At 33.6% G+C, this 25,765-nt stretch overlaps 1 protein-coding gene across 2 annotated transcripts in view; it reads right to left on the bottom strand.

Annotated features, from left to right (window-relative positions):
* Positions 1–2,579: 2,579 nt before the first annotated feature.
* The window catches only part of LOC126887797 (zinc finger protein OZF-like), a 60,848-nt gene continuing 37,662 nt past the window's right edge, over positions 2,580–25,765 (bottom strand). Inside the window, exon 3 of one of the 2 annotated variants that reach the window (XM_050655624.1) lies at positions 2,580–9,448. In XM_050655624.1, coding sequence (XP_050511581.1) covers positions 8,076–9,448 — 1,373 coding nt within the window. In that variant the 3' untranslated portion in view covers positions 2,580–8,075. Of the gene's footprint in view, positions 9,449–21,328; positions 22,534–25,765 lie in introns of those variants that run through there. The other variant, XM_050655625.1, reaches the window with a different exon arrangement.

Raw genomic sequence — 25,765 nt, 5'->3', positions numbered from 1 at the left:
GATGCAAAACAAAATTCTAGTTTTATTTTAAAAGATTTTTCCATAATATTTGCTAAATTTGAAGTAAACGCGCCACAAAAGAGTAAATTTGATACAGTTTGAATTTTGAAACTCTTTTGTGGCGCGTTTACTTCAAATTTAGCAAATATTATGGAAAAATCTTTTAAAATAAAACTAGAATTTTGTTTTGCATCAAAATGAAAATACATTTTCGCGCCACGTGATTTTCATATCAGATCTTTTGTAGCTGGAATATTGTATGCGCCACTCATTTTTACGGCGTTTAGCGGATTTTTATACTTGTATCAGGAGTTTTTCAAGTTATATACAAATTAAATGTATGAAGTTGAATGCAAATTTTCTCGATTACACGTTAAGCTTTATAAATGGTCACCTTTGTCGCATTATCTCCCAAATGATCTAGTGTCCATCGAATGTACACTAGATTTTTTTTCTAGTCGAAATAGATTGAATAAAAATATTGGGATGGCCGGTAAATGAACTCGGATTGCCCGTTGCAGATCAAATTTAGCGTCGTAACCACTACAACTACATAAACCATTTCGGGAATAATCGTTAATTGGATTATACTTTTGTAGCTTAATCACTTCCAAACGGCTTAACCAATTTTGATCACTAAACATGAGTTTGAAACGTATTGACAAGTAGTATCTGATGCATCTGAGGTCAAGTATGAAAACTAAAGCTGTTACAGAAATTATTGAGCTTAAAAAACCGTTTGTCCCCATAGGAAATAGATTTGATCATACTTATGAAGCGTATAACTTATAATTTCTAATTTTCCCGGATATGAGGTAAACAACGTTAGATTCGCCTAGTGTTCGTCTACAAACGCTTAGTTATTGGCGCAATTCGTAGGTTGAAATTTTGAGTAATTGTCGAAAAACCAAAATTTTTAAAGTTTAGTTTTTCAATTTTTCGGCTATACTGAGCCGTGTGTATGTCTGAGCTTGATGCTTAGGCACCGTTTGAAAGCTTAACTCAGCCCTATTGATGTAGTGTATTTGCGATTTTCCTGTCTCTCCTTGAACCTAAGATATATACGCCCAAAAGTTTGCATTTTGTATCTACCTAGCCCTATAGCTGGCTTACGGGTATGTAGTCAGAAGTCAAAAATTACACCGGTTCTGATTTGGCCCTCACACCCTCTTGAAAGACAGAAAAAAAAATTAGATCGGTGTAACTTTTCCACATACATACATATTTTCCCCTTTTTAAATAAAAATTGAGTTCTAATTCTGAGCTTGGTAAATTTTGAACGTATAACCGATTTTCAAAATTAAACATGCGTTGGAAAGGTAATGATCTGTGCTATCAGAAGCCGCAAAGGTCGAACTTAGGTTTTTGAAATTTTTGGGAGTTTTGGGGACGAGAACGAAAAACAGACCCTAAATGGGAAGGGCCGTAACATCAACAGCCTTGGACCAAAATGGAGAAGTAGTATATGGATGGAGTCTTTTCCTAAACTTTAAGATGGGATTTGGCTCAATTTTCAATTCAGTCAGGTTTAGAAAATCGGAAATTTCGTGTATATATGTATAGCGTCGCATGTAGGGGTGTTGTGCGCCACTGCCGTTCTCAGGTAATTTTCAAAATTAGATGTGCGTTGGAAAGGTAATGATCAGTACTATCAGAAGCCGCAAAGGTCGAACTTATATTTTTGGAATTTTTGGTAGTTTTGAGAACGAGAAAGAAAAAGACCCTAAATAAGAATAGACATAAAATCCACACCCAATGACCAAAATGAAATGTTCACATATGGATGGGCGAGTCTTTTCCTAAACTTTAATTTTTTAAATATAGTAATGAAACACAGACTTACTCACAATCATTTAATTATACTTTGACGACCGGTTTCGATCTCTACAATATACAGATCATCTTCAGGTCGGCGTTACAAGTAGTTAAATGCTACAATAAGAGAAAACTTGTGTTAGACCAGTGTCTGATTGAAGAGATGTTAATAGAAAGCCAAATTTAAAAACATTTTTTTATAAAATTTTTTTTTTTTTTTGAAATAAAGGTTTGCAACTGTTGACATTTCAGAATATTGGTATATACAAAGTCAAACCTATGAGTAAAGATGCTCATAGGCATGTATGTGCAAATGGGTGCATACAGTTTGAATTTGTTGAGATTAAAATTTTTAACCATTAAAAAACAAAATAAACATAAACTGACTTAAATATGCTTCCAAATTCAAAGTAGTAATAATAAAAGAGATAGTAATATTGTTCTAATCTACTTACATGCCGTTACAAGGATTGCGTTGCAACTTAGTTGTTGTCATATTAGTACGTCCAAATTATGCTAATTGGTTTGTTGGGATAGTGATAGGGTAAACAGACATGTTACGTAGGTTAAAACACAGTAAGATTTCGAATTTGGAATGGATCCTGAAGGAAGATGCGTATGTGAAACGGGTGATGTTTTGTTCGAATGGAGAAAGACAATGCTCCAGGAGTTGCGTATTAATTGTAGCAAAAAATGAAATGTTATTCTAGGATCTTGTACAAATGTGATGGTCTAAGCTCGTAGATGTTATACGATGCGGGTAGAGGTCAAAGCATAGGAAATGACAAATAGGAAATTGTTGTCATAAATTAATCTAATTTAAGATATGTTGTTCTCAGTAAATTAACTGAGGGATGTCATAAGTATAATAATATCATAATATTATGAAGTAGTAAGTGCCATACACTGTGAAACTATGAAGTGTATAGAAATTAAAGGAAAGCTAGTTAGTTAAATGAAAAAAAAAAAAAAAAAAAAAAAAAAAAAAAAAATTTATATTACGTTTCTTTCTTTTTCTTTGTACATATCCCATTATACAATAGCTCAAACAAAATAATCTTTAATTTTATCAATTTCTTACCTTTTTCAATTTTTCAATTTAAAGTTTCTTAACCGATGTTTGATAATAATATTTTTTTCATTTAACTAACTAGCTTTCCTTTAATTTCTATACACTTCATAGTTTCACAGTGTATGGCACTTACTACTTCATAATATTATGATATTATTATACTTATGACATCCCTCAGTTAATTTACTGAGAACAACATATCTTAAATTAGATTAATTTATGACAACAATTTCCTATTTGTCATTTCCTATGCTTTGACCTCTACCCGCATCGTATAACATCTACGAGCTTAGACCATCACATTTGTACAAGATCCTAGAATAACATTTCATACTTTGCTACAATTAATACGCAACTCCTGGAGCATTGTCTTTCTCCATTCGAACAAAACATCACCCGTTTCACATACGCATCTTCCTTCAGGATCCATTCCAAATTCGAAATCTTACTGTGTTTTAACCTACGTAACATGTCTGTTTACCCTATCACTATCCCAACAAACCAATTAGCATAATTTGGACGTACTAATATGACAACAACTAAGTTGCAACGCAATCCTTGTAACGGCATGTAAGTAGATTAGAACAATATTACTATCTCTTTTATTATTACTACTTTGAATTTGGAAGCATATTTAAGTCAGTTTATGTTTATTTTGTTTTTTAATGGTTAAAAATTTTAATCTCAACAAATTCAAACTGTATGCACCCATTTGCACATACATGCCTATGAGCATCTTTACTCATAGGTTTGACTTTGTATATACCAATATTCTGAAATGTCAACAGTTGCAAACCTTTATTTCAAAAAAAAAAAAAAAAAATTTTATAAAAAAATGTTTTTAAATTTGGCTTTCTATTAACATCTCTTCAATCAGACACTGGTCTAACACAAGTTTTCTCTTATTGTAGCATTTAACTACTTGTAACGCCGACCTGAAGATGATCTGTATATTGTAGAGATCGAAACCGGTCGTCAAAGTATAATTAAATGATTGTGAGTAAGTCTGTGTTTCATTACTATATTTAATATGGACTCACATATGCAACCCATTCAATATTTTAATTTTTTAATTCAGTCAGATTTAGAAAATCGAAAATTTCGTGTATATATAGTGTCGCATGTAGAGGGGTTGTGCGCCACTAGCGAGAATTGCCGTTTTCTGGGGTCGCCTTGGTCGCATTCTCTCCCAAATGATCTAGTACTTACGACACAAGTGATAAGACAATCCGAGTTCATATCCCAGCCATCCTAATAATTATGTAATTATGGCCGGCAAATGAACTCGGATTGCCCAATCAAACTTAGCATCGTAACCACTACAAGTACATAAACCATGATTGATTAATAACATTGATTTTTTCGATATAAACTAAGTTTCGATAACCAATAAATCGAAAACTATTAATTTTATCAAAAAAATATAAAACATTTTTTGCTTAAAATTAATGTTTTTACCAACATTTGCGGTCAAAATATAATAAAAAATTTCCACCCTCGAGATGGGGTGGCAACCTCCCCATGGTAAAAGCTTCTTTCGCCATCATATAGATTTTGATCCTTGGACTATCCACTACTTATTGTCAAATTTTCAAGCGAATCGGTCCATTCTGTAAAAATTGCGAAGTGAAAAGTTTCAGTTCCTGGACTAATTATACTTTTGGAGCTCTATAACTTCTGAACGGCTAAACTCATGTTGATCACTAAACATGAGTTTAAAACGTATTGACAAGTAGTATCTGATGCATCCAAGATCAAGTATGATAACTGAACGTATTACAGGAATTATTGAGCTTGAAAAACGGTTTTTCCCATAAGAAATAGATTTGATCATACTTATGAAGCCTATAACTAAAAAAGTCGAATTTTCCCAGATATGAGGTATACACCGTTGGACGCGTCCTGAGTCCTCCTACAAATGCTCAGTTATTGGCGCAATTCGTAGGTTGAAATTTTGAGTAATTGTCGAAAAACCAAAATTTTCAAAGTTTAATTTTTCAGTTTTTCGGCTATGGTGAGCAGTGTGTATGTCTCAGGTTGATCGCTTAAGCACCATTTGAAAGCTTAACTCAACCCTATTGATTTGGTGTATTTGCGGTTTTCCTGTCTCTCCTTGAACCTAAGATATATACGCCCAAAAAATATGCTATTTTGTATCTACCTAGTCCTCTAGCTGGCTTACGGGTAGTCAGAAGTCAAAAATTAGACCGGTTCTGAATCGGCCCTCACACCCTATTGAAACACAGAAAAAAAATTCAGATCGGTGTAACTTTTCCACACACATAGGGTAAAGGATCCGAATATGAGACCCTTTTTTTAAAACTCTTGGTAATCGTACAGTTTATGGATTCAAGAAGTCTTAAATTCAATACGTGTCAGATAATTATGCTATTATATTGCAACAGGTTCAAAATTAATTTTAAACTAACATTTTTTAACAATAAATTAATTTATTCAAAATGTCAAAATTCCCAATTTAAAAAAAGGTGTCTTAATACGAGACCATGTGGTATCCTAATATGAGACACCACGTTATACATGTTAAAAAGGTGATACAAATTATTTTAACACATTGTTCTGGATATAAACTGTATTACATGCTGTAGACATGATTCTATTGTTCTGAAGCTGTTTGTTTGTGGTATATTATGCAATTTACTATTTTATTGGAAAATAAGCCACAATTTAAGTTAAAAATAGAAATTGGAAGTATAAACGTCAATAAATTTGCTTTTTAACTTAAATTGTGGCTTATTTCCCAATAAAAAAGTAAAAATACATGATGCTATACTCAAAACATTACAGTACCCTATCTCATATTAGGCACACTTGAGGGTCTCATATTAGGAGCAACCACGTGTGAACTTTTTAGTCCATATTTTAAGTTTAGGATTGGTTTTTACGCCACTATAATTGCGTGTTTCTGTAACCAATTTAAGTAGCTATCAACTAATTACTAAGGTGATTTTTCTCTCACCTTAAAAATAAAAATTCAGTTTGAGCTACACCGATTAAAAAACTTTTGACTCGCAAAAAACTTAAAAACTTCACTGACTGGTAATACTAAATCACAGACCCTCGATTTGTTCACAGCCTACTAGAAACACTACCATAGCTAAGTTTTTACCCCAGTCACCAGGCTGCAGCACTTACAAGACTCGGGTCTCATATTAGGAACGGGTCTCATAATAGGATCCTTAACCCTACATACATACAAACATTTTCCCTTTTTTAAATAAAAATTGAGTCATACTTCTGAGCTCGATAACTTTTGAATGGTATAACCGATTTTTAAAATTAAACATGCGTTGGAAAGGTAATGATCTGTGCTATCAGAAGCCGCAAAGGTCGGGCTTAAGTTTTTGAAATTTTTGGGAGTTTTGGGGACGAAAACGAAAAACAGACTCTAAATGGGAAGGGCCGTAAAATCCACACCCTTGGACCAAAATGGAGATGTAGCATATGGATGGACGAGTTTTTTCCTATACTTTAAGATGGGATGTGGCCCAATTTTCAATTCAGTCAGGTTTAGAAAATCGAAAATTTCGTGTATATATATGTAGTGTCGCTTGTAGGGGTGTTGTGCGCCACTGTTGAGAACTGCCGTTCTCTATAATAAATAGAAATTGGATGTCATTTTCTCAGAAAAAAGGGTCTGTGTTTTGTGTACCATGCATATTGTTCAGTTGCCCTGCTAACGCAAATGCATTTACAACCGGTTTTAATGATTGGAAAAATGTTTCACAAAGAGTGGTAGATAACGAAAATTCTCCTTCTCATAAGTCACACCAGAGAACATTAAAATTGAGAGGTCAAATGAAAGGACATGTTAGTTCAAGTCTTTCTGATCAGTTAAATAAGGAAACTGAATACTGGAGGAATGTTTTTAAACGTGTTGTTTGCCGCTGTAAAATTTCTATCCACAAAAGGATTAGCTTTTCGTGGTAGCCATGAGCATTTAGGATTGTTTGATCAAGGCAACTTTTTAGGTTTAATCCAATTTTTATCCGAGTTTGACCCCTTTCTAGCAAAGCATTTGAAAGTATATATGGCGATGGAGGTTCAGTTTTACAACTTCATACATTTCCAAGTCAACATATGAAGAAGTGATCCTTCTTATGACTGAAAATGTTCGAAAACAAATATTTAATGAGGCTAAGGAAGTAAAATATTTTGGGATTGTGATAGACTCCACTCCAGACATATCTCATTTTGACCAATTAACGTTGGTACTAAGGTATATAACTAGGGATGGCATACCCGTAGAACGCTTTTTGTGTTTTTTGCCTAACGTCAGACACAAAGCTGAAAGAGATAGTAAATACTAAGTATTATCGATGTTTTTGATAAACTCGATTTTGATATCACAAAATGCCGTGGTCAGTCATATGACAATGCCAGTAATATGGCAGGGATATACTCAGGTCTTCAAGCCAGAATAAAAAAAAACTATGTCCTCAGGCTAAGTATGTCCCATGTGCCGCTCATTCCTTAAATCTGGTAGGATCTGTGGCCATTAGTTCATGTGTGGTTGCTGTTTCTTTTTTTGGTCTACTTCAAGAACTGTACAATTTTTTCACAAGTTCAACACATCGATGGGAGCTTTATTTGAACCACAAATGCTCTGTGGTACTTCAAAGCCTATCTAAAACACATTGGTCAGCAAGAAACGATGCTTGTCGAGCTCTGAAAGAAGATTGGTCGGTAATTATAGAAACTTTTAAACTAATAGAGAATGATTTGAATCACTAGAGAGAGCATTTTTGTCCATATTTTGGAGTATCGTTTCAGAACGATTCCAAAAAGTCAGTACTAAGCTTCAGTACGAAACTACAACTTTAAGTAAAGTAAAGGGAAATTACCAGTCGTTGGCTGGTTTTTTGGTAGAGCTTAGAAATTATTTTTGGCGATTAGAAACTTTGGCAAAAGAAAAGTCTGGTTTGACTGAGTACAAATCAGAACAAGAAAGAAAAAGGAAAAGAACCTCATGATGAATGCGGCAACACTGAATCTGAAGTTTTAAAAGGATCCGAGAATTTTCTCCGTCTTTTTATTATCTATAAGTTATTTATAGGGTTTTAAAAAAATCAGCAGCGAAAGACAAAAGTTGGTTGGTTATTAGGGGGTGGGGGGGGGGGGGGAGATGATCAAGGCGTGGGGCGCCAGAAATATGAGTGCCTAGTCGGGTTCAACATGTAAATCCGGCCCTGTTGTGAACTCTCGTATGTTTATCCAAAGAACTTTTATGTTTGAACAGTTTAAAACAAATTTCACAGTTGTAAGGCTTGTCTCCAGTGTGCACTCTCAAATGTGTTTTCAAAGCATTTGCTCGAATAAACTGCTTTAAACAAATTTTACATTTGTGAGGTTTTTCACCAGTGTGCGTCATCAAATGTGATTTCAATGTAAAGGCTTGAGTAAACTGTTTAAAACAAATTCCACACTTGTGAGGTTTTTCTCCAGTGTGCACTCTCAAATGTTTTTTCAAATAACTTGTTCGACTAAACTGTTTAAAACAAATTTCACACTTGTACGGTGTTTCTCCAGTGTGCACTCTCAAATGTTTTTTCAAATTATTTGCATGAATAAACTGCTTAAAACAAATTTCACATTTGTGAGGTTTTTCACCAGTGTGCGTCATCAAATGTGATTTCAAAGTACTGACTTGAGTAAACTGCTTTAAACAAATTTCACACTTGTGAGGTTTTTCTCCAGTGTGCACTCTCAAATGTGTTTTCAAATCATTTGCATGAATAAATTGCTTAAAACAAATTTCACATTTGTGAGGTTTTTCACCAGTGTGCTTCATCAAATGTGATTTCAAATTACTTGTTTGACTAAACTGTTTAAAACAAATTTCACACTTGTATGGTGTTTCTCCAGTGTGCACTCTCAAATGTTTTTTCAAATCATTTGGATGAATAAACTGCTTAAAACAAATTTCACATTTGTGAGGTTTTTCCCCAGTGTGCGTCATCAAATGTAATTTCAACTGTCTGGCTCGAGTAAACTGCTTAAAACAAATTTCACACTTGTGAAGTTTTTCTCCAGTGTGCACTCTCAAATGTGTTTTCAAATCATTTGCATGAATAAACTGCTTAAAACAAATTTCACATTTGTGAGGTTTTTCCCCAGTGTGCGTCATCAAATGTAATTTCAACTGTCTGGCTCGAGTAAACTGCTTAAAACAAATTTCACACTTGTGAGGTTTTTCTCCAGTGTGCACTCTCAAATGTGTTTTCAAATCATTTGCATGAATAAACTGCTTAAAACAAATTTCACATTTGTGAGGTTTTTTCCCAGTGTGCGTCATCAAATGTGATTTCAAATTACTGGCTCGAGTAAACTGCTTAAAACAAATTTCGCACTTGTAAATCTTTTCTGCAGTGTGCGTCTTTATATGACGTTCCAAAAAACCTGCTTTGTTAAATTGCTTAAAACAAATTTTACATTTACAAATAGAATTTTTTAATGTTGTTTCTGGAGTGCTTGCGCCTTTTTTTTGTTCTGTGGTGCCTGCAACTTCAGTTTCCATGATTTCCCTTCCATTCTGGGAAAAACCTAAAATAAAACAATAAACTTTTTTTATGTCGAAACTACAGAGTAGAACAAAGAGTAATAAAATTTAATAAGAATGAATATTATACTAAATAAAAAACGTTCAAAATTGAAACGTTCCAAAATCTAAAACACCAGGTACTGACATTCTACAAAAAGATATTAGGTTTTTAAGAAAAACAATTAAATAACCGGTCAGCAATCAGCAATAGAGTGATATAGTTATTTCTTATATCTTTGCACAAATGTCATGATTCATGTGCAAACAAGTTAAATCAAAACATTAAGTGAAACGTACGTCGATATGTAATATCATTGATATGTACTGTCAATGATAGTATTTAATATCTTAATACACTTAGTAGGGGAGTGCAATTAGAACGAAAACATGCATTGTTTCGGAATAATTCAAACAAGCTTATATTTTTCTAAAACTTTTTTTGTTAGTTTATATACAGGGTGTTTGGTAAAGAATGGGCCATAGCTTAACCTTAAATTCCTGAGTTCAAAATAGGTCGATTTAAGCTAACTTACCTTAGTACGAAAGTTGATAATAACCGATATATAGAGTGTCAAAGTTAAACTTTTATTTTATTTATTCGTGAATATTTTCTGACAGGAATGGGACAACACGAAAATTTGGTAAGCGGGGGTTTTTTGGGACGAGAAATCCAAATTCGCCACCAAAAATGATTTATTACCCAGAGGGCGCCACATACGTATTTCAGCGCTCATTTAATACGTTAAATTTTTTTTATTCCCCACTCTACATACTTTTTGAATCAAAACTTTTATTCTCTTAATATTTTTACTTAAAAAAGGCATACTAGATTCATCGCGCTAAACTCAACTGTTTTCGAAATAAGCGCATTTTAAGTCTGCGATACAACATATTTCTTTGCATAATATCATTGTAGTTACACCCGAAAAATAACTTAAAACTACAATAGTTGTTCCAGTTCTCATATGTATGCCACTGCATCGCAAATTCCATTTGAAGAAATTTGCGATACATTTTTGTAAATTTTTATGGTTTTAAGTTATTTTTCGGGTGTAACTACAATGATATTATGCAAATAATTGTTGCCTCGCAGATTTAAAATGCGTTTATCTCGAAAACGGTTAAGTTTAGCGAGATTAATGTACAGTAGAACCTCGGTTAACCGATTTCCGGTTAACCGAGATTCCGTGTTAACCGAGGCCATCCTAATATGAATTTTATAAATTTTAATGAGAAAGTAGGTATCACGTCCAAATAAACAAGCGATGTAAAGCGCCTTAACTTAAAGGAGTAAAGGCTTAAATTAAATGCGTTTTATATCAAAACAATGTGTGTTTGTCCCAATTTTATCCGAGTTTTGCCATATCCGAGGTACTCTCAGTCCCAATTACCTCGGTTAATCGAGGTTCTACTGTAGTATATTTTTTTTAGTAAAAATATTAAGAGAATAAAAGTTTTGGTTCAAAAAGTATGTAGATGTAGAGTGAAGGATAAAAAAAATTGAACGTATTAAATGAGCGCTGAAATACGTATGTGGCGCCCTCTAGGTAACACATCATTTTTGGTTACGAATTTAGATTTCTCGTTCAAAAAAACTCTCGCTTACCAAATTTTGTGTTGTTATCCCATTCCTGTCAGGATATATTCACGAATAAATAAAATAAAAGTTTAACTTTGACATCCTGTATTTCGGTTATTATCAACTTTCGTACTAAGGTAAGTTAGCTTAAATCGACCAATTTTAACTTCAGGAATCTAAGGTTAAGCTATGGCCCATTCTTTACCAAACACCCTGTACCGGGTGTCCCAATAAGAATGGCTCTCGGCCATATCTCAGGAACCGTTTATAGTAGAGCTTTGAAATAAAAAAATTTATAACAAAAGTTGCCTCAGGAAAAGCCTGGAAATTATTTTCATAATTGTGGGACCACCGCTAGAGGGCGTAATTGAATATCAAAAATTAAAAAATCTAAATTTTACAAAATTTTCCTAATGAAGGGGCATTGGAAATCCGATCGTCGTATTCTTCATAAAATTCTACGCATATTTGATTTCACTAGTTTAGGTCTACCTTTGGAAACAAGAGGTGGGGGTGAGTGGGAACCTTGTTATGAAAAACTGGCTGTGAGTCCGGTTCTGCTTAATTAATTTTGCAAACTTGGTCTTGTTGAAGACAGATCTTTTTCGTCAATGTAAAAGTTATGATTTCGGACCAACTTACTGAGTAATATGCCAGCTAGAAGGCGTTATTTAATTTTTTTCAGAAATCTAGTTTTCTTTGGAAAATATTAAATACAAACATGCATTTTTAATACCATATTACAAAATTAGACAAAATTAGCAACAGAATAGCGAAAACCGCATGTTAATACCTTTTTCTATCTCGAGATATCTTACAAAACGTGTAAATTTAAAAACATAACTATTACTGTCACCGGTAAACGAAGTTTAGGAAAAGTAGTGTGCTATGGAAACAACAAAGAAACATTTTCTAGCTGTCAACGTATATTAGGTCTTTTCAACGCTTCTCATTTGTTTCGAGCCTCGTTCATATCTCGTATATTAATATTATACACGGATTATACGGCATATGACAGAGGCTCGAAACAAATGAGAAGCGTTGAAAAGCCCTAGTACAAAGAAATAAAAACAACTATTTAGTGATGACATAAATGTTCAAATGTTTGCCCATCATTTTCGTTGCAAACATTTACTCTTTCAAGAGTAGATTGAACAGCAGTCTCAATTTCTGCTCTCGATATGCTTTGAATGGCGTTTAGTATTCTCTGTTTAATGTATTCTAGAGTAGTGTATGATGGGCAACAATTTGAATATTTAGGTCGTCACTAAGTAGTTCTTTTTGTTCTTTGTTATATTTAATTTTAATAGTATTTTTTCTCTTTATATTGTTGTTTTAATTAATTATATTTTTATACGTTGACATCTGGAAAATGTTTTTTTGTTTTTTTCCACAGCACACTACTTTTCATTAACTTAGTTTACCGGTGATAGTAACAGTTATGTATAAAATTTACACGTTTCTCGAGATATCTTGAGATATAAAAAAGGTATCGACATGCGGTTTTCGGTATTATGTTGCTAATTTGGTCTAATTTTGTAATACAGGATTAAAAATGCATACTTGTATTTAATATTTTCCAAAGAAAACTAGATTTCTGAAAAAAATTAAATAACGCCTCCCAGCTGGCTTATTACTTATTAGGATGGTTCAAAATTATCACGCTTACATTGAAGAAAAAGATCTGTCTTCAAAAAGACCCAGTTTTCAAAATTTGATTTAGCAGAACCGGACTTACAGCCATTTTTTCATAATAAGTTTCCCACTCACCCCCACCTCTTATTTGCAAAAGTAGAGTTAAACTTGTTAAATCAAATATGCGCAGAATTTTATGAAGATTACAATAATCGGATTTCCAGTGCCCCTTCATTAGGAAAATTTTGTAAAATTTAGATTTTTTAAATTTTTGATATTCAATTACGCCCTCTAGCGGTGAACCCACAATTATGAAAATAATTTCCAGGCTTTTCCTGAGGCAACTTTTGTTATAAAATTTTTTATTTCAAAGCTCTACTATAAACGGTTCCTGAGATATGGCCGAGAGCCATTCTTATTGGGACACCCGGTACATGTTAAAGTAAAAAGTTCTACTGACAGATTTGGCCGCTAATTGTTTATTAATTGTTTAAACAATAACAATTGTTTTGTAAAATAATTTTAAAAATATCGTTGAATTTATCATTTTACTTTGATCAAATATGTTTCTATTTTGTTTTTGGTTATGCTGAATCCAAATATGGCATTACAATTTGAAAATTCTTATACAGAAGCTCTTATACAGTATGTTTGCGTAGCTAGGAACCACATGGAAAATTTTTTTATTATCAATTTTACGAAAAAAAAGTTATTCTTCTGGATAGTCAAAAATCTAAAACTCAACCACCAGGTATCAAATTTTATCAATTTTATACGAGTTATGTTAAAAATAGGAATTTCTTTAAAGAGTAAAGTACCTTTTTATTCCAGAATATCAAAAAATGCTGTTATGAAAAGTTGTTTGAAATTAAAAACTATGTTTTACTATACAACTACATTATTCTAATCAAAAATTTTTTTTTCAATTTTTTCTCAAATTACGAATACCCATCATTATTTTATTACAATTATTGTAACTAAGTGATTATCAATTTTTTCGAAAAAAGTTATTCTTCATAAAATGCTCTACCTGGTCTAAAATGTATGATACAGCCATCAGATATCAAACTTTTTCAGTTTTATACGAGGTATGTAAAAAATATGAATTTTTCTTAAGAGTCAAGTGCCTTTATTATTCACAATATTTTAATTAGAAGGATGCAGTTGAACACTGTAACAGATTTTTCAATTCCAAACAACTTTTCTTTATAACAATTTTCGATATTGTGAAATATAAAGGTACTTTACTCTTGAGTAAAATTCTTATTTTTTGACATACCTCGTATAAAATTAATAAAATTTTATATTTGATGATTGCATCTTAGATTGTATACGATGCAGAGTATTTTATAAAGAATAACTTTTTTCGTAAGACTGATAATAAAAACGTTATCAATAATAGGTTTCAAGTTACGCAGACATACATACTATATTAGAGCTAAAAAAATTTTTCTGTTGAACGTTTATTATTGTTGAAGATTATTATTAAATGTATTTTAGGTAAGTTTTACAGAAAAAGTTATGATCACTTTGTATAAATATTTTTTTAGCTCTTTCTTATCTCTCTCTAGTTATCTTTCTTAATTTTTTTAAAAAGAAATAGTTTATTTCATTTCTAAACTAAAATAATTTAGTGCATTTTAAAGACTTCATCCTGAGCTTTAAAAAAACGCCTATAAAACTGTAATGGATTTGTTGAAAATTGAGTAATACCGTCTTAAGTGGTGTTAATTCTGTAAAACTAAGTTTTCAAAAATTACATTTTTTGAGACGTCGCACAGTGGGGCAGGAGAGCTAAAAAGTTGGCATAAAATGAAAATACTAAATGCAGTATTTTCTGTCGCATTCATTTTAATTAAATAGTACACAATCCTGCGTATGATTTGGCATCATTTTTTTCCCATTAAATCCCCCTCCACCAGTTGCGACGCGTCGCAAAGGGCACATGGTCCCGTGTTAACAATGCATAGGCCGCGATAACGTGATTCGACTTACGTTTGATCCACTTATTTCAAGTCAAAAGTTAATTTACTAGTAAAATTGGCTACGGATATTTGATCTTCAGGAAAGTGACAATATTATTACAGATGTGATATAATAATTAAGTAAATATAGTCTCTTATAATATGTTGTTTAAAATTACCTGTAAAAAATATCAAAATATGCATTTTTCAAAAAGAGCAAGTGATTTGTTAGTGTTCCCAGACTGATCCAACTTTAATTTTGTTTTATTTTGAAAGCTTGAGTATCATTTTTTAAAAAGACATTTTAACTTTTTGCTCATATTTGCTCCTTTTTTCATAATTTTATTTTTTGTGAGGTTATGTTGACCTAATTAAATTGAATAACACTCTCTTCTAATTTTTCGTTATTTGCACAATTCAAGCATAATAATTCAAGAAAGTGTAGTAGATCCAAAACAAATTAAGATGTATTCCACTTTTTGTTGATTAGTAGTGATCCACTGATCACAAGCAAAAGAAACATAAATAGAAAGAAATTAGAAGACCTGCCAGTGGAAGCACTGCATATTAGTGCATAATATATTATGTTCAAATCTCCGAATGTGCAAGATGTTGACGTCACATCTGATGATTCTAATGATGATCTGTAGTTTAAGTTTTTCAATATTTTACCTACAAAATTTTATGTTATTCTTATAAATATGCGGTAAATGGTTTTAAAGAACAATTTGGTTAAGCAATTTTTCAAAAATAATGTTAACACAATTGTTTTGAGATATAAATAATATTAGATAATAAATCTACATAAAAACAAGTAAATTAGACTGTAGATTTATTTTAAATTAAAATGACTAAACTTCAAATATCATTTAAATCAATATTGGTAGTAACTACGGACATGCAGCTTTGAAAATTTTGAGCAAAACATTTTTTGAACAAGCCATCTTTCAAGGAAAAATATTTGTAAAGCGGGGCCCAGGAAGAAGAAGAACATCCTGGTTAAAGAACTTCAGAACCTGCTTTAACACAACATATGTGCAGCTTTTCCGCGCTGCTGCAGATAAAATAAAGATTGCCATGATGATCGCCAACATTCGTCACGGATAGGCACATTGAGAAGAAGAAAACATTGAAAAAACATCGTTTTTCTTTATGTACACACAACTTATAATATTTGAAAAAAAATTGGCCATAATATATCGACAATGATTTAATGCCAACTTATGTTGTCTCTTGCCCCACTGTGCGTCGTATCATTTGAATTAAATTTTTGAGATTTTTTTTGAATGAAACATCGTTTAACAAGATGATTGAAAGGTAAGTTGTGCAAAATTGAGAGTTTTATAAGAAAAATTGTATTAGTTACACATTTTTAAATAATTTTTAATCAAAATTCATGTAAGTCTCACTTTCAGCCCACACCGTACTTATGCCCATATATTTTGTTTCTTTTTATTATAACCGTAAGATAGCTTAATTATTCTTCTTTCATGTTCAATTTGTAAAATTTCATTTGATTGATTAGTTAAAGAATTACATTAAAATAACTCAACCATGCACTTTGCCGTACGCTAGTTTACAGTGCGCCAATGTTTGTGAGAAGGGTGACTTTAGCGTTATAAATAAAAAATTATAGAAGCTACTGCTTTAATTTTAGAAAAATCTTTATATAAGTTTTTTTTTTGGAAAATTTTCTGAATTTTTCAATGGTCACGTCAGTTTTTTTCAAAAAATTATATTTTCGGAGTTATTTAAAAAAACATCTATTTTCACAGTTCATTTGTTTAATAAAAAATGAAGCACCCACTTCTTGAGCAGAACTTTTTGATATGTTGTTTATTAAAAATTTCTTAAGGCTATGGGTACATAATTCACAAATATTTTACGGCTATCCCTACTTTTTCTGTCTTTACACGGCAAATTACGTGTAGTAAAATTCTCACTGGTATGGAAACTGCAGATGTAAACATTAGGTTGACAGTGACATTGTCATTAGAAAGGTAGAGATGGCTATTTCCGTTTCGTTCAGTTTTTGAATGTTCTTGGATAACCTTTACTTGTATAAATGATAGGATTATTTTTTCACTAATTATGTATTCAGTGGTTACCATTATTTATAAACTATACAAATAGTCGAAAAAGAAAAAAGTTTATTGGCGAAAACAGAAGACCAACTTAAGATATGGATGAACATATTATCAGAAGAAAGTCACAGGCTGTTACAGTCATTGTTCAGAGTTCCCAAAGCTTCATATACCTGGGCAGAGAGCTAAATACTCAACTAGACCACTGAAAAGAAATCATAAGACGCATTGAAATAGCAAGGTCTGGTTTTATGAACATGCGTAAAATGCTCTGTAACCCCAAGCAGCTATTAGTCACAATAACATTGAGAACACTAAAGTGTTATGTGTGAATGTGTGGTCTCTATTACTATATGGTTGCGAGACCGGAACATTAAAACAGTATGACGTTAACAAATTGAATTTATTCGAAATGTGGATGAACCACCGAATGTTAAGAATAAGCTGGGCCAGCAGAACCACGAATGAAAAATTACTGAAAATAATAAACACACGTCCTCATCAATACTATCAAAATTAGATAGACGTCATATCTAGGACACATAATGCGCCATAGGGAATTTGAGCAGCTCCAGGTAATATTAAATGGCAAGATCGAAGGTAAAAGGGGTTAAAGAAGAAAGAAAAAATCTTGGCTCCGAAACATCAGAGATTGAACCCACACAACAGGAAATGACTTAATTCATCAAGCCCAGAATAGAGAGAAATTTGCCATATTGACCGCCAACCTCAATAGAGAAGTCACTTAGGAAAAGGAGCCGAAAATATCATTTTATTATTTTTCTTCGAGAAAAAAAAAAAGCGTTAAAACTCTCCGTAAAAAGCGAAGCCTTTAATTATAAAATCTTAAAATCATCTTTATTAAAATATGAAGCCAACATTTAATAATTCACTCAAGAAAATGGGCGGAATGCATAAAACGTAGTAGATGCTATTGCTTCAGCAAATAGTCACTACTTTGTAGCATTTTCTTTTACATAAAAGTAGGTGGGTTTGTTGAGAAGAACTTACTACACAACAGAAGTACCTACTACTGACCAGAAGTATCTACTAAAAAGCGTAGCGAAAGCCGCGTCTGCATGACACCAATCGTGATGGAATTAGTTTTCCATGTGCTTGTGATTTGTGAATTCACATTTTTACGTACCTAATTATTAGAATTGTACATGAGTAAGAATGAGTGACTCAGATCCGAAGCGACAAAAGAGTTACGCGAAGATAAAAATGAACAATTGTTATTTGTTAATCTTCATCACAATTATTAAATTTTATTTGATAAAAGAATGACCCAAAAATTAAAAATCTTGTTCTTAGTTTGTAAATTTTTCTATGACACACATTCATAAATGCTGTCATATTGTAACAAAACAATACCTACGCCCAAGACGTCCACCCACCAACTTCACTTAAACTGAAGCAAAATACTACTAAACAAGCACATACTTCAAAAGCGTAGTACATTCTTCTATGTAGGCTGGTAAATAGTAGCAAATACTATGGAGAAAAGCAAATGCTTTTCAAGTGTAGTGAAATCTTCAAAAATGTAGTACGTACTTGAAGCATTAGCATTTACTACATTTTATGCCACCATGGGCACTTTACTTTATAGCTAAACTCGTACCTATTTACGGTTATCGGAACAAACTCTTATAAAATAATACTTTCATTTGAACTTTAATGACTTCAAATACTTGGATTTTCCATAAATAATATATAAACAATAAATAACTTTTTATTAATTGTACGCCTTAAATCAATTATTATTTTTCAAATACACTATCAATACTATTTAATAAACAACTCTTTGATTTATTTTATTATCATCGTAAAAGCGTTAAAAAGCAGTAGTAAAATGAACTGCTATATCAAAACAAGTAATTGGACTTCGTAAGTCCTAGGTTTTCACCCAAAGTAATCGAAAGTAGAACTGGAAGACGATATTTGAATTTTACGTGTAACTTTGCGTGGATTGATATACGAATTTACTAATGTTGAATCATTCTTACTAAACATTGACATTTGTCACCTCATTTGTGATTCTACCCGGTATAACGGCAGAGGAGTTACATTGGCGGTCCTACGGACCGACGGAAAGATTGCCCAGGTCAAATATCTCACCTTAGTACCATCCTTGGATTATCAGCTTTTATTTGACACCTCATTTGTCATTCTACCTGGTATAATGACGGAGAAGTTATATTCGCGGTCGTACGGACCGACGGAAAGACAGCCTAAGTCAAATATCTCACCTTTAGTACCATCCTTGGATTATAAGCTTTCATTTGACACCTCATTTATCATTCAAGCTGGTATAACGATGGAGGAGTTATATTCGCGGTCGGAGGGACCGACGTACAGACCGCCTAAGTTAAATATCTCACCTTTAGTACCATCCTTGGATTATCAGCTTTCATTTGACACCTCATTTGTCATTCTACCTGGTATAATGACGGAGGAGTTATATTCGCGGTCGGAGGGACCGACGCACAGACCGCCTAGGTCAAATATCTCACCTTTAGTACAATCCTAGGATTATCAGCTTTCATTTGACACTTCATTTGTCATTCTACCTGGTATAATGACGGAGAAGTTATATTCGCGGTCGTATGGACCGACGCACAGACCGCCTAGGTCAAATATCTCACCTTTAGTACCATCCTTGGATATAAGCTTTCATTTGACACCTCATTTGTCATTCTACCTGGTATAATGATGGAGGAGTTATATTCGCGGTCGTACAGACCGACGGACAGACCGCCAAGATCAAATATCTCACCTTTAGTACCATACTTGGATTATCAGCTTTCATTTGACACCTCATTTGTCATTCTAGCTGCTATATTGCCGGAGGAGTTGTGGTTACGGACAGACGGACGTGGATAATACAAAGATTTCACATTTTTTCAAAATGGGTGAAAACAATAGCCGCGCGGTAGTGAGGAGATCGCGCAAGCTACGTGGTCGTTGTCAGGTCTATGCACCTACTCAGTACAAACACAAAATTCTATGCTAAAACGTTACAGGGCAGTACTCTTCTAGGAGTGTATATATTCTTTGCTATTAGAAAAATTTCTCAATTTAAAATTTTTCTCGAGTGTGCAACTTCAAATGTGTTTTCAAAGAACCTACTTGGCTAAACGTAAGTCTTTCCTCCAGTCTGAACTATCGTGTTTTGATTTAAAGAATCTTCAAGAACGAACTGTTTCAAACAAATGTCACATTTCTAGGGTTTTTCTCAATTGTGCAGTCTCAAATAAGTTGTCAAATAGTATGCACGAATAAAAAACGAATTTTTAACGAAAATTGTTTTTGTTTATAAATTCGCAAAATATGTAGGTATGTAGTTTTGTCTCCTGAATATAAATCTGAAAACGGCATTTCGATATCTCAAACCATCTTCAAAATAACCAATCTTAAAATCAACTTGAATCTAGGGACATGCAATTTAGTGTCTTATAGCAAATTTAGATAGCAAGATAATTCTACAATGGGGACACTGCTAAAAACGCATTAAATCTAATGTACGTAACAATGCAAATGAAAATTTGATATTATTTGAAACTAGCGTGTAACATCGGCTATAAACGCTTGTGATCTTCTTCTTCTTCAGTCTTAAGTAATCCTACTTTGGACATAGGCCTCTCCCAATTAAATCCAGTGTTTTCTATTCTGCGCCACTTGTATTCTCCAATGTGCTTAATGTCATCAACCCATCTCATTTGTGGCCTTCCTCTGCTTCGAATTGCTAACCATGGTCTCCATTGTTGTAGTTCGTGGTTCCATATTTTATCCTTCAGTCGGGTATTATGTCCTGCGAAGCTCCATTTTAATTTGGTAGCATGTTCTCCTGCGTCTTTTACTTTGGTTTTACTTCGAATCCAATTATTTGTTTTCTTGTCTGTAAGCTTCACCCCTAGCATTGATCTTTCCATCGCTCTCTGTGCCTTTACTATCTTATTCATATTGTCCTTGGTGAGTGTCCATGTCTGTGAACCATACGTAAATATAGGGAGCATACACTGATCGTAAACTCTGGTTTTAAAATCCAACGCAGTTTTCCAAATCCTGCCCAAGCCAAGCTTATTCTTCTGGTAATTTCGGCAGTTTGATTTTCTGTGTTAACTTTCATTCTCTGCCTCAGGTAGATGTATTCGAGTACTGTTTCTAAATTTATGTCATTCTACGTTATTTTTCTAATGTTCGATGTATTCGTCGTTATTTCTGTTTTTTCCAAGTTCATTTTAAGACCTACTTTTTCTGAAGCTTGTAATAGTTGCGTCATCATGGTCTGCAACATTAACATTAACAATAATCCTAACCTAACATTTCTCAATTTTTTTAACGCTCGTGATAAAGGCTGTTCCGAGATGCAAGCATTTGTTTCGTTTGACGCATAAACATCAAATGAATTGAAATGTCAAATAAATAAATTTTATTTGTTAAGCCGGATTCATGTTAGGACGTGGCGTGCACGACACGAGCCGAAAAACAATAGACGGCGCACGTCCCCGGTGTCACCCCGTTCCATTTTACGATAAACTAGCCAATGCTTTTCATATCAGACAATTGAGTTTTCGTTATGATCATGCTCGCATTTTCAGCTTGTTAGGGATAAACAGTTTAAAACAAATTTCTCATTTTTGAGGCTTTTTTTCCAGTGTGGGTTCTCAAATGCACTTTCAAATGACGTGCTGTAGTGAACCGCTTCAAACAAATTTCACACTTGTGTGGTTTTTCTCCAGTGTGCATTCTCAAATGCACTTTTAAATGACCTGCTTCACTAAATTGCTTTAAACAAATGTCACACTTGTGAGGTTTTTCTCCAGTATGCGTTCTAAAATGCACTTTCAACTGACCTGCTGTAGTGAACTGCTTCAAACAAATTTCACACTTGTGAGGTTTTTCTCCAGTGTGGGTTCTCAAATGCACTTTCAAATAACTTGCTGAAGTGACCTGCTTCAAACAAATTTCACACTTATAAGGATTTTTACCGGTGTGTATTCTCATATGTGTTTTTAATTGACCTGTTTGAATAAACTGCTTAAAACAAATTTCACACTTGTAAGGTTTTACTCCAGTGTGAACTACCATGTGACAATTTAAAGAATATTTAAGAGCGAACTGCGTCAAACAAATTTCGCACTTGTATGGTTTTTCTCCAGAGTGAATTCTAATGTGTTCACTTAAACGATCTTTTCGAGTAAACTGTTTAAGACAGATTTCACACTTGTACGGTTTTTCTCCAGTGTGTAATCTTAAGTGTTTTTTCAAACTGCCTGCTTCACTGAGTTGCTTAAAACAGATTTCACACTTGTAAGGTTTTTCTCCTGTATGGACCTTCATGTGTTCATTTAAAGAATATTTATGGGCAAACTGTTCAAAACAAATTTCACACCTGTGTGGTTTTTCTCCAGTGTGCATTCTCAAATGTTTTTTCAAGCCACTGGCGTGACTAAATTGCTTTAAACAAATTTCACACTTGTGTGGTTTTTGTCCAGTGTGCAATCTCATATGTTGTTTCAAATTACTTTGTAGGCTAAACTGCTTAAAACAAATTTTACACTTGTATGGTTTTTCTCCAGTATGCACCATTAAATGTCTTTTCAAATCGCTTGAACGAATAAACCGCTTGAAACAAATTTCACACTTGTGAGATTTTTCTCCAGTGTGAATTTTCATATGTTCATTGAAATTGCGCTTCCTAGCAAACTGCTTAACACAAACTTCACATTTTAATGTACTTTCTTCAACAGGTTGACTCATATGTTGTTCTTTATTACACATTGTTTTCGTAATTTTTAATGTGCTCTCCTCTTGGGGCAAGCCTAAAATAAAAACTAACTTATATTTTTCGCCAAAAATTATAGCTGAAATATGGAAAATTTGACACAATCTAAATATTATTTATTTATTTACGGGCAAGCCTAACTCAGAAATATTATTACAGTAAGATTGTAAGCATAATAAATTAAATAACAATACTAGAAATAAAACAAAGAAACAAAGGACAAATTATCTGGAGCACAGAGAAGAAAGCTTCGGAAAATGAGAGAACAGGGAATTGAGACTTCTAAGGTCAAATTACCTCCTAGACCTCAAAATAAAACTCCTGGAAATGCCGAAATCACACAAGCTGTCAAGCGGACTGTGTCTGATAGAAGTACTCCTGAGGAGAAATTAACAAAAAAGAGCAGAACTGCTGCTGCCTCTTTCAAAAAGCTCAGCAGCAACTACAAAGCAGCTCTTACGGGAATAAAGACGGCAATAATTCTCAAAGAATACCCAGACATATCTGTAACGGAAAAAGACGTTGGGGCAATAAAAGAGGCCCTAATTAAACTTATCGATGAGGTTCCTTGCGCACCTCGTTACGAAGGTAATCGGCTCATGGACGGATACTATGGGTTGATATGTGCTGACGAGGAGTCCTTTAAGATCACAAAGGATTTCTTGGAAGAAAAGACGGAGTGGAAGGTCATTAAGGCTGAGGAACTCCCAAAATCGAAGCGTGTACTGATGTACCTTCCAGAGACTAAAAATGAGGATCTGAAAGTGCCACTGGCACGAATTGAAAAACAAAATCCTGAACTAAGGACCAGTCGTTGGGCAATTCTGAGTTCCAAACCAGCAATTGACGGAGGACTGTATGTGAGTCTCCGAATTGATAAGGAGTCAGAGGCACAGCTCGAAAGGCTTCAATGGAAGCCTTATTACCTTCTACAGCGAGCAAGTATTATACCGTTGGAAGAGGGTAAAGCAAGACAGGCTGGGAACATTGGGGAACCAAAACCTGCAACGATTACTTCCGAACTGCAGGAGGCCGAAGGGGAATCTATGCAGGTGGAAGAAATTACAAGAGGGCCTGTTAGAGACCCCAAAAATGAATAAACTGCAAAATTAAGATCATACAGATCAATTTACAGCACAAAAAAACAGCTTCGGCACTTTTGTGCCAGGAAGTAGCTGAGAAAAACATTGATATGGTGCTTATTCAAGAACCGTGGATAAATGAAGGTAAGATACGGGGATTAAACTCTCGAACAGTTTGATGAACCTCAATAAACGAGAGATCAAAACGGTCACTGAAATGGTGACTGGACATTGTCGTTTAAGAAATCACCTATACAAACTAGGTAAGGTGAATGAACCATGGTGCAGAAAGTGCGAAATGGAAGCAGAAACTGCCATACACATACTATGCCATTGCAGTGTGCTGGGTGATGTAAGGCAGGACTTCACTGGTCAAATGAGGTTTGAACCAGAAGAGATCCTAAAACTACCAATAAGAAAACTGTTGGCCTTCGTTGAGGCCACAGGACTTATTAAAGTTTAAGGAGAAGAACAGGGTTTGGTACAAAGGTCTTATGACCAAGTGCCAGAGACTAACGAGTCTCGCCTGAGTTAAGAAGAAGAAGAAGAAGCCTAAAATAAAAACTAACTTATATTTTTCGCCAAAAATTATAGCTGAAATATGGAAAATTTGACACAATCTAAATGTTATTTATTTATTTACGGGCAAGCCTAACTCAGAAATATTATTACAGTACGATTGTAAGCATAATAAATTAAATAACAATACTAGAAATAAAACAAAGAAACAAAGGACAAATTATATTTTAATTCACAAAATGGCAGTCTAAAAAGTCGGATTTATGTTAGGACGGGGCGTGCACGACACGAACCGAAGCAATAAACGGCGCACGTCGACGGTGTCGCCCCGTTCCGTTGTACAATAAACTAGCCAATGCTTTTCATATCAGACGATTCTTCAACAGTTTCCCCGTAAGACAACCGTGCGTCCACGTTTCCGTAAGATAAGAGCTCTAATGTTACGAAGGTAATGTTAAGTGGCAGCTTACTATTTTTGTTATTTGAGCTGCCTACCCAATAATATGTATGATGTATATTATATTTATATCCAGTGATGAGCGCGCTAATAATCGGCAAAATGGCGCAAAAGATGGAAAACATCATTGTGAAATGAAACTAGTAGAGGTGGAAATTATCAATATATGTAAACGTAAAAAAATGAACATTACATTATACAGTTCCCACCGTTAGACGTCTCTGACAGGAGTATTTTATAAAATTCCCCTGTCATACTCCTACACGTTTAAAGGTGGGACAGTATGTAACGTAATGTTAATTTATACGTTTATATCGATAATTTCCACCTCTACAAGTTTCACCTCTTTTTACTACACAATATATTATGTTTTCCATCTTTTGCGTTATCTTACCGGTTATTAGCGAGCTCATCACTGTATAAATTATATACAGCGTGTCTACAGTAGGAAAAATGAAAGAATACCCATGAACCAACATATAAAACACGCTGTATTTTCCTATCACCGTGTCATACAAAAAATTGGCCAGCGCAAGTACATGTAATAATTATTATTGCATGTACTTGCGCCGGCCAATTTTCTTTGTGACACGGTGACAGGAAAATACAGCGTGTTCTATGTGTTCGTTCATGAGTATTCTTTCATTTTTCCGACTGTATATAAGTTGGACATTCATTATTATGAGAATATTTCATTTTTTATTTTACGAGAAATAGTATATTGTACAACAAATGAGAAAAAAGACATATTTCTCACGAGTGCAGAAGTTTGTTGACACGAGCCGATGCACAAGTCGAGTGCCGCAAATCGAGCGAGGGAGAAATATGTCATTTTATCATGTGTTAAAACTTCAAAATTATAGTTATTTATGTACCAAGTCAGTAAAGTTACTCTTTATTGAAGGTAGTCCAGGGTAATAAGGTTTTTTCCATGACACTCCAGCAGCCAGGGTACTAAAGCGTTTTTTCGACAGGTAATACCTATGAGAACAAATTGCAACTATTTCCTGCGTAGGATCTGTCGGCCATTTTTATTTATAAACAATTTAATGTCAAAAACGGCATTTTTTTCCGTTTTTTTTTCAAATCAATGGAAAACAGTGTATCTTGTGGTTACATTAGTACAAAAATTTTCGAGACCATGGAAAAACCTTCAAAATGACGTATTACAAGGGTTGATACACTTATTTATTGTTAATATAATTGAGAAA

Source organism: Diabrotica virgifera, chromosome 7, assembly GCF_917563875.1.
Source record: "Diabrotica virgifera virgifera chromosome 7, PGI_DIABVI_V3a".
NCBI lineage: Eukaryota > Metazoa > Arthropoda > Insecta > Coleoptera > Chrysomelidae > Diabrotica > Diabrotica virgifera.
The sequence above is the reverse complement of the archived record's forward strand: the minus strand, read 5'-3'. Positions and strand labels throughout refer to the sequence as shown.